At 37.0% G+C, this 10625-nt stretch overlaps 1 protein-coding gene across 1 annotated transcript; it reads right to left on the reverse strand.

Annotated features, from left to right (window-relative positions):
* Positions 1–3598: 3598 nt before the first annotated feature.
* On the reverse strand, positions 3599–4123 carry LOC145982316 (uncharacterized). The gene has a single exon (XM_083115876.1). The coding sequence runs from the start codon at positions 4121–4123 to the stop codon at positions 3599–3601; it is 525 nt and encodes a 174-aa protein (XP_082972002.1).
* Positions 4124–10625: the final 6502 nt, after the last annotated feature.

Consider the following 10625-nt stretch of genomic DNA (forward strand, 5'->3'; position numbering starts at 1 on the left):
AATTACATATATTTCTGTAATATAGAGATATAAATTATATATAAATAGACATATATATATATATATATAAATATATTAAAAATATTTATTTTATATCTATACACTTTATCACACAATTTAAATACGAACTTATGTGTTTAAGCTTAAGCCATTGTGTTAATAGTGGCTTTACCGAAGTCGCTTAGGTTCATAGAAAAGATGTCAATGGTGTTATTCTTGATTAGCAAGTTATTGTAACTGGTGCACATTCTCCACAATGGAGATTTATTTTTAATTTCGGATGTAGCCTTCTTTATAAGAAAAACTTCATTCTTTAGTCTAGTTTTCGACGACGGGATTCGAAAATTAATCTGGCAGAGTAGATGTTCAGCATCTATTTCGTGATTTAACAATTTCCACAAGAATACTATTTCATGTAACCTTCTTCTGTGACACAGCTTTGTAAACCGACATTCATATATTAGGTTGTCGTAGTGTTCAAATGTGGGGTAAACTTTCTGAAATTTGTATGTTAAAAATCTAAGAAATCTCGATGATTGGACTCTTTCAATTGCTACACTGTACTTTCCTGTGTCTGTATTCCATATAACAGATGCATATTCGAGTTTTGGTCTTACATATGATTAATACAAAACTTTAGTGTCTCTATACTTTTGAAATCGTTAATAAGTAATGTGAAAAGAAGTGGCCCAAGGTTAGACCCCTGAGGTACTCCTGAGGTGACTCTTATCTCGTCGGATGTGTGGCCTTTATACGTCACGTACCGCTTACGGTTCTGAAAATAGGAAGCGAACAGTTGACGCAGTGGTTCAGAAATATTGAAGCATGCTAATTTACTTAATAGAATATCGTGGTTAACCAAGTCGAACGCTTTGCAAAAGTCGGTATATATTACGTCAACCTGACCTCCTTCGTCCAATGTTGAACTAATAAAATTGGCAATATCGGAGAGATTGGTCAACACCGATCTACGTGGTACAAACCCATGTTGAAACGATGATATTACAGGTTTTACGTGGGTAAATATGTAACAATGCATGATTTTTTCGAATATTTTTGCTGGGGCTGATAATATACTTATTGGTCGGTAGTTTTGTACGTCATTATTGTTATTGCTTTTGAGAAGTGGACAAATTGCCGTGGCTTTCCATTTTTCAGGAAATTTGTGTTTTGCAAGAATTAAATTGAAAATGAGATATAACGGGTATTTCAACTTCAAGCTTTTATTCCAAACACATATGAAGAGATAATTCAATTAAATTTGTTACATAGTAGCAGTATATGTTGAAGTTTTTTTTTTCATAACATAATAAACGTCAATATGGGCACCATTGTTTGCACGGAGGGCGTCAAGGCGAAAATCTATTTCGCGCCATGTCCGCTATAGCATAGCCTCATCAATGGTGGCTATGGCATTGGTGATCCTTTGCTTGAGGTCAGTAATGTTCCGAATTCTAGGGGCATTATGTCTGGTGAACGAGGTGGCCAGGAAATAGAACCATCCAGTCCAATCCACCTACCAGAGAATGTTTGGTCCAGGAAGTCACGGACATTTAATCCCCAATGTGGTGGTGCACCATCCTGTTGGTAAAGGACGGTTGGTTGAAGGTCAGCCAGTTGTGGTGTCACATATTCAGTCAAAAGGTCAAGGTAAACATTTGCAGTAATTGTCTGCTCAGCAAAGAAAAATGGACCAATAATTCGATTGAATGTCAGTCCACACCAGACATTCACCTTTGTACTGTCTCCTTTGAGGTCCATTGTCACATGGGGGTTTTCTGAGCCCCAAATTCTCGCATTGTAGGTGTTCAGTTTACCGAAGACATGAAATGTTGCCTCATCAGTAAAACATACTTGGTTGAGGAACATTGCATCCTCCGATATTCGATGAAGCATGTCCACTGCAAACATTTTGCGTTTCGATTTATCATTGGGCTCGATGGCATGCAACAGTTGCACTTGATACGCATACAATCGCAGGTTGTGGTGTAGGACCTTGTGCACTGTTGATTGTGGTAGCTATTTACTGTCTGGCAGCAGTAATTCTTTGGAGAATTAACAAAGCCTTGTCTCACACGTTCGATGTCTTCCTCTGATACTCGTTTCCTTCCACTTCTTGCTTTATCCAAAATTGTACCGGTCTCCATGAATTTCCTGTGCCATTCACGAATTGATGGACGTGCTGGTGGTTGTTTCCCATACCTAGTCCTGAAGTTTCGCTGAGTCTGAGTGTCACATTTTGTGTCGATGAACCACGCCACACATTATGCCTTTTCTTGCGGAGTAGCCATTTTTCTTTCGAGGACCTCTCTTTCTTCACAATGTTACCTGAAACACACAAATTGACTATTAGTACAAACTTTAATAGTAAACGAGTACATTTAAAAAAAAGTCACTCAAATATCTCATCATTTTCATTTGTAGTGAATTTTTGAAGTTGTAAAGGGATTTTATGGACACCCGGTATTACTGCAACCTTTGACTACATAGGGCGGTATTAATGTCGTTCAAGCTTTTTAGTAGATATACGTTAATAAAGTTGTTTAAATCGAAATACGTTGTTGCTGATGAACTAGTTAGATTGTAATTGCTACCAGTTATATCTGTCAGATTAAAGTCCCCACCTATCAGGAGTTTAGCGTCACCAGTTTGACAGTGCTTTTCTATGAACCTAAAGAATAAAGTGTATGTGTCTTTGTTACTACCAGGTGCTATGTACACAACGCAAATATATACAGTTCCTAGTCCATTTAACCATAGTTTAATCAAAATGCAGTCTATATTCGGATGTAAACACGGCGAATCTATTAATGCACTCTTGACGTTTGATTTCACTGCAATGATTACACCACCACCCATTGTTTTACCAGACACTTTTTTGCTTCGGTCCCCCCTATATACAACGTATCTTTCATCGAAAAGTTCACTATTCTCGTGGGAATCTGCTAACCAACTTTCGGTTATCATTATTGCACTAAAGCTATTACAAAGGACATTCGTGTAAAATTCTCTTGTTTTGGTTCGGAGACCCCTAACATTTTGGTAACATAATTGAAACAACGAAGTGGCAAGTTCTTCTGAAATACATTTGGAGTTGCCTGTACTTACTTGGCCGTTATTTTTGGTGAGATCTCTTTTGTCACCAGGTTTGCTGACCTCTAGCCTGGTACGGGGAGGGACATCTTCTATTGTGCCTCGGGGGTAAGTTATTGTGACTCGTTGAGGGAGGGGGAGGATTGAACACTCTTCTGTCCTCGATTCCTGCTGCATACCTGCGGGCGCCGTTCTGCATCGCTGATTGTGGTGCGTCTAGTTTCCTTGTTGCTTCACTGTACGATTTCCTATTCTTGGTTTGAGCTTTTTTGGGGCAAGGGGATGGATGCTGATCAGCACAGTTCTGTGACGATGATGATGCTGGTTCTGTAGGTGATTCAAAGGGGAGAAGGGGCTGGGTGCGGAGATGTTCAGTTTCTCGACCGGCACTAGGAGAGACGACGCATTTGTCATTAACTAAATGATTTGAAGTTTGAGAATTGGCAACACTTTCACTTATTACGTCACTCGCTGCACACGGAAGTCCATTTTCACTCAAATACGATCAAGTGTACGATCTGCCTTCTATCACCAACTTATCAAACCTCATGACTGCATATAGGTTCTGTTCTCTTGCCTGTTGCAAATAGTTTGCCAATATCCTCCGGGTTTCGCGCACGCCCCTTGAAAAATCCTCATGCACACTAATTCCTGTTCCTCTAAATAAGCGAGCCCTTGCAAGAATCAACTGCTTGAGTTTATAGTTAGAAAATTTAACTATTATTGGTCTCTTAGATCCAGTCCCTAGCCTGTGAGCTCTATCTATATCAAAATCACCGGTGTCTATTTCCAATAGGTCCCACAAAGCATCCCGCACTAGACGTTCCGAGCATTCCCACGTTTCACCTTGCATTTCGTTGAACCCTCTAAATATCAAATTATCTCTCCTCGATCGGTTTTCGAGATCGTCTAATTTGTACTCACAAAACTGCAGTTTTTCCTTTAACATGGCGTTTTCTACCTTTAATTCTCGCAGTTCCATTGTTAACGACCTTACGTCATCTTGGACGTTTGATGTTGTTCGAGCCATATTGTCAAGTTTTCCGTCAAGCGATTGAAACTTTTGGATAATATCATCAGCAGTGTATGGACCGGGATTCTGTTCCACACTCGAAATAATCAATGTCATTACGATCACCAATCCCAGGAAGAACAAGCCGCTTAAATTGAGAACAGTTTTTGCTTACACTTTTGTCACTGGCAACTTCCTGGCCGATGCATTCCAAGCACCGATCTCACAACGCCGCTGCTCTAAGGAATTTCTCATCTTCGCACACTTCACGCTTCACTGAGCACGGGAGCCTCGAGATAACACGTCTGAACCGAACGAAAACCGATATCTCGGTTCCCACTTTTAAGTGTCTATCTAATGTGAAAAATTTGGTCTGTAGTTGATCTGTTACGTTTAAATCCACATTGATATTCACCTATAATTTCATTAGCATATGGGGTTTCTATGAACCTAAAGAATGTTAGATAATATGTTATATTGAGAGTAAAGAAATTCCACGGTAATTATTGCAGTTCATTTTATCACCTTTTTTGAACACAGGAACAATTATGGATTCTTTCCACTGTTGAGGGATTTCTTCTTTAATCCATATTAAACAAATTAATTTATGAATTTGACATATTAACGAATTTCCACCATATTTAATTAACTCAGCTGGTATTAAATCAATGCCAGGTGCTTTGTTATTCTTTAGCCTTTTAATAACATATTTAACTTCAGTCAAGTTAGGTTCTGGAACTAAAAGTTCTGCTGTGTGCATTTACGTCTGATTTAACTCCTACATGAACATTTGAATGGTCATTAAAGTAGTTCTTCCATCTATTTAGAATATCGCTTGGGCCAGCTAGAAAATCACTGTCTTTATTTTTTATCAAGTTTACTTTAGGTTGCCACCCCTTTATAAATTAATTTACACCTTTATATAAATCTCTGATATTTTTGTTTTTGCTGTTTGTTTCAATTTCGTTAATTTTGCTTTTCAAGTAATCTCTTCTTTTACTTCTAAACGTGCGGTTAACTTCTCGCTTTATTCTATTATAATTGCTTAGATTTGTATCATCAGAGTTATTTAACTACCTAAGTCTAGCCTGATTCCTTATTTCTATTAGATTTCTATTAGACATTCATTATCAAACCATGGCTTACTTTTTCTTGGTTTATGATATCCTATACTTTCTTTAGCTGCTGATTCTATTGCATTACGTATGTTCTCCCAATTCTTATTTACGTCTGTTTCATTTATATTTTCATCATCATTTAAATCCTGCAAAACATCAAATCTATTTGACAGTTTAATTTGGTAATCTTTCTTAATTCTTTCATCAGCAAATTTTCCTGTATTAAATTTTATAACTTTTAGAATTTGTTGCTTATGATTTATCACTTCGAGTCTTTCTCTTAATTTAGCAATTACTAAATAATGGTCACTGGCACAGTTGTAACGATTGATAAATTTTGGTAAATTTCTTTATTATTCAAATTACTTTTCGATAGCCCTCGTATAAATTATTTTGTAGTTCTAATGTTTTGAATGTATATTTTATCTTTGTTAAAATTGTAACGCAGTTTCTGCCAAGCAAAAAAGAACGCGAAGCAAGTTGAAGCTTGCATTATTTTTATTTTTTAACAACAATGGGTTCTTTTTCGTTCGGCGCTGCGCGGGTTTGTAAATAAGTTTACCTTGCATTGTGTTTCTCGATATGTCTTTTTGGAAGGGGTAATTGTTGGATGCTAAAAATAACTTTTCAGTTTGTCCAAATCTTTTGTTGGGGAATAGAGTTGCGCAATCCCGCAAGTATAAATACCAGCCGTCTCGCTGGCAAAATAATCAGTATAGCAGTAGATTCCGAATCGTTAGGTGATTAAATCGCTTGTCGAGGTCCAGGGCTGGGAGAATACGGGCGTTGTGTGGGGAGTGGCTGGTCAGCTCTCTCTTGCACAATGTCCTGAGTTTTCCGTAAGCCACCTTTCAGGATTTGTGCTGGTCAGCATGATCCTTAAAGGGGGTTTAACGAGCATATAAATAATTTGATTCATACATATTTAATCTTAATAATTTAAAATTTTGATTCATAAATTCTGTTGGAGTTGTCAGTGGTCAGTGTGACTCCGATATAAATTCAAGATATACATCCTTCTCGTCGAGTAATTTGTCTTAAATCATTCTGAATTCTCCTGGTCAGGAGGTTCATTTAAATAAATCTGTTTCTTTGATACTTAAATCCGAGAGCATACCAATGGTCAGAGGATGTCTTTTAAATCTGATAGCTTATATAGTTTCACGTCCGTTTTTAAAGTCTGAGTATCCGGAACGTTTATTGGTTTCTCTTATTTAGGTTTTATATTAGATGTAATTTTGAAACAGTTATACTAGGTGACCGGTCGAGTATATGTTTTTATAGAAATTCATTTAATGTAAAGGTCTATTGTTTTGCTTTTGCAATGTGAGTAGCCAAAAAGGGTAGACAGAGTCCCCTATTATGTTAAGGAATTCCACGTGGACATTTGTAATTTGTGGCCGAGATATGGCTTTGATATTGGGTAGAGAAAGGCTCCCCTTATATTTTGTTATGAATGTTATTGGAGGTTCGCCCTGAAGAGGGTAGTATACCTCATGAGTTCTAGAGAACATAATGCAGATGTGAAAATATGACAGAAGCACGAATAGATATTTACGGAAAGATGTTATGCAAATTTTTCTTTTGTTTTGTTTCCTAGAAATTTTGTCGATCATTACTGAATAATTTGTCACCTGTTTATTGAAACCAAGTTAAGCTGGGTTAGTTCTTTGATGGGATATGGACAATATATATATAAGAGAGAGCTCTCTGGATTGTATGTTTACTCGAAAGCAAGTTTCAGTCTATGTTACGGAAGTCATTTTTGAACAAAAATTTAATTTTGGCATTGTAGTTTTCTCTTGATCAGAAGATTGTATATTTTTCTTTCAACCTAATTATGTTTGGATTTGTAAATAAATTTATAATCGTTAATTGGTATTTCCTTATAGTAAATTTGTCTCATAAGTATAAATTAACTGGCATCCTTTGGGTTTGGTGAGGTGTCCCGCCGTCACTGGTCAGTGAGGCGGAGGCTTTATCAATCCATAGGACGTCAGATTCGATTATGCTGATTTCGCTCGCGACTCGCATGCGTATCCTCACTGGTCAGTGGGATGCGGGTGCGATCACGATGGAGGTTCAAGCATGAGAATGGTTACCTTATTTTGGAGTCTTAGATAAGTAAGCATAAATTTAATTTTAATTATATTATTATTCAAAAGCAGACCTTTACCCGAACTTTGGGATGCGGGGTCTCATGCCCCGCAGGAACTGAGCGTAGTCGTGGCATTTATATATTTATAACCGAAAGATATTTGGTAGGCAGCGACGCCCTTCATTGTTGCACAGTCAGCACCTCTATGTGAACGAACATCAATTATACTAGTATGCCTTCTCTTATCACTGAGAATATGATCTATCTGATTATGAGTTTTACCATCTGGAGAAGACCAGGTATATTTATGGATATATTTATGTTTAAAAGTGGTACTTTTCACAATTAAATTCTTTGAGGTTGAAAAAGTAATCAATCTTATGCCATTATCATTACTCAATTCATGAAGACTTTCTTTAACAATCGTGGGTTTAAATGTCTCTTCTTTGCCAATCTGTGCATTACAGTCACATAACAGAATTTTCATATCATACCGAGAAAATTTATCAAAGACCTGTTCTAACTCTGCATAAAAATCATCTTTAGTATTATCATCTTTATCTTCCATTGGTGCATGTATGTTTATTAAAATAATTTTACACCACCTACCCTGTAAAACTGCATATGATACCCTATCATTAATAAATTCCACTGTTTTAAGAGCCGAGATAATTCTATTATTTATGAAAAAGCCTGTTCCAAAATTATGATTTTCAGTACCACCATAGAAAAGAGTATAATTTTTAGTTTTACAATTTAGCTTAATCCATCAGAATTTACAATCATTTTTTACCTGCTACAAGGGCCCCCTCCATGGCGCAGTGGTAGCGTCATTGCCTTGTAATCAAGGGGTCCCGGGTTCGATACCCGGTGGAGGCACAAGTGGTTCGGATCCCACTTTAAACTGTAGGTCCAGTCCCGATTAGCCTTACTGTGCATAAAGTGGACTTAAAAGCATCAACTCAACTCAACTTACCTGCTACAAACCGCAACAAAATATATTGCACATGTGCCAGTGTTGCCTTACATCCATTGCTAGGCAACAGGAAACACATGAAACTACTCTCCAGGTAACGATGAAATGAATCTATAGCTTTCTGGGAACGGTGATTCAGTTTAATTTTTAACGTTAAAGTGTGCCGATTTGTGACTGAATTGGTTTTCAGTATTGATTCTTGAAAACTGCGTGAAATCTGGAAAAATGAACTTACTCAAATCCGAAATTGACGAAAAAGATGGCAATTAAAAAACTGAGGTGGTGAGAAGGAGTGCAAACATTGATATGCTGTATTTGTAAAACGAAATCACTGTTCACTGGTTATAATGATTACACTGCTAAACACACATTTTATTGCCAAAGAAATTATTGTCATTTTAGGGTATCTTTGCCATTGTGATTTCGAATATGATATGAGTTTTTCTACGTTGGCTGTAGTTTTTGAGTAATGGCTGTCCTTTAAAAGAACAAAAAATATGAAATCTCATTGTTAAACACTCTTAATGATGAGAAAAACGTTGTTTCTGAGATTTTCTTGTGTGTAGGATGTCGTAACAATCACGTTGAAGATCCCAACAATAATCTGCCACACTAGTGGCGATTGGATACCGAAACGGGGAGGGGGGAGCCGGTGCAAGGACAGTTTAGTCTCCCTTAGTAAACGTGGCTTATCATTAAGAGACCATAGTGCGGAGGCAAAAAATGGATGGAAAATGTCCTCCACACCCCTCCTAATCGCCACAATTGATCTGCTATCTCATATCTGTCCCATCTGCTTTGAAATATTTCCTCCATCATTCCTTTATATCTTGGTAGGACTTCTCACCTTGTTTCCCATTAAAATCCCCAAGAGTATCTGGAAAACTGTCAAAGTGGATTTCGAGAGAATTATTATTATTATTATTATTATTATTATTATTATTATTATTATTTATTATTTCCATAGGGTTACAATTAAGCCATACAACATTTCATTTTGAACAAAATTAATACAAATAATGACTTGATGCCCTATGTAGTAAAAAAAATATGCAAAAGCTACATCTAAGGAAAATGTGATGAATTTACATTAGTATATATAGTGTTCTATAGTAGCAATGAAATAAAGAAAGTTTGAGAGTTATACACATTTAGAAGAAAAGAAAGTGTAAAGGTGTGTGGGTTTGGATATGAGTGTGTTTGGAATTGCTGTTCGAAGTACAGGGATGAAAATTTTAAAATATATGTGTGTGGGTGGGGGACGGTGGGGAGGGGGGTGAGTAAGCACTGAAAATAATATTACTGGAGTTAGAATTTGTAGACATGTGAACGTAGAAGACGACAGAACTGCGCTTTGCTGGTACTGAGTTTGACCTTCGTCGGGAGTGAATTCCAGGTTACCGCTGCTAAGTACGAGAAAGACTTCTGACCAAATCTGCTTTTGTTGGGTTTGGGGATTACTAGGTCTCTATGTAAGGACGATCTGGTGTTTCGGGTGCTGAAATCTGAGCGGAGCTTAATCCTATGATGCAATGGAGATGATTTGTTATGTATGCTATGGAATACCTTATTCAAGTAGATGTAATGTATTCTCGAAGTGACTGTAGGTATATTGTAAATCTTGCGCAATTGTTGGGAATTATATTCTTGGGGGTGCATGTGTATGATTCTTAAGCAATTGTTTTGGATAGTCTCAAGTTTCTTCAGATGAGTTATGTTACCGCCAAAAATAAGACTAGCACCATACTCGAATACGGGACGAATAAATGAAAGGTAGAAATGTCTACTCAGATTTCTATTGAGATATTTACGAATTTTTCGAAATATGTAAATATGGTGATAGATTCTACGAATATAGTTATTTATTTGATAATTAAAATTTAGCTGAGGGTCGATAATGATTCCGAGATATTTTAAATGATTGCTCAAAGGTACTCTGGCGTCATTAAGGGTAATATCTATGGTGTTAGCCGGGATTCCCTTACCGGTGTGAAGCACCATGGCCTTCGTCTTTGCAACGTTAAGTTTCAGGTTGTTCATGTTGTACCACGTTAATACTTTGGGGAATGAGTTTTCCATTTTCTCCTTTACATCCTGGTACGTATCTCCAACATGGACGAGAAGGCAGTCATCTGCGTACAGAGTAATCGACAAATCTGAATTTATTAGTGTGATATCGTCAATAAATAGGTTGAATAATTTTGGGCCAAGTATAGAGCCTTGTGGAATGCCTGCAGACACTGACTGCTCGGTGGAAAGTGAACATCCTACTTTCGTTGAGATTTTTCTATTTGCGAGAAAACTTTCCATCCAGAGAATTGTTTTGCT

Source organism: Lepisma saccharinum, unplaced genomic scaffold (genome assembly GCF_977018435.1).
Source record: "Lepisma saccharinum unplaced genomic scaffold, izLepSacc3.1 HAP1_SCAFFOLD_98, whole genome shotgun sequence".
Taxonomy (NCBI): Eukaryota; Metazoa; Arthropoda; class Insecta; order Zygentoma; family Lepismatidae; genus Lepisma; species Lepisma saccharinum.

Excerpts from the sequence above, each read along its gene's own strand:
- LOC145982316 (XM_083115876.1), bottom strand. The coding sequence starts at position 4,123 with ATGGCTCGAACAACATCAAACGTCCAAGATGACGTAAGGTCGTTAACA.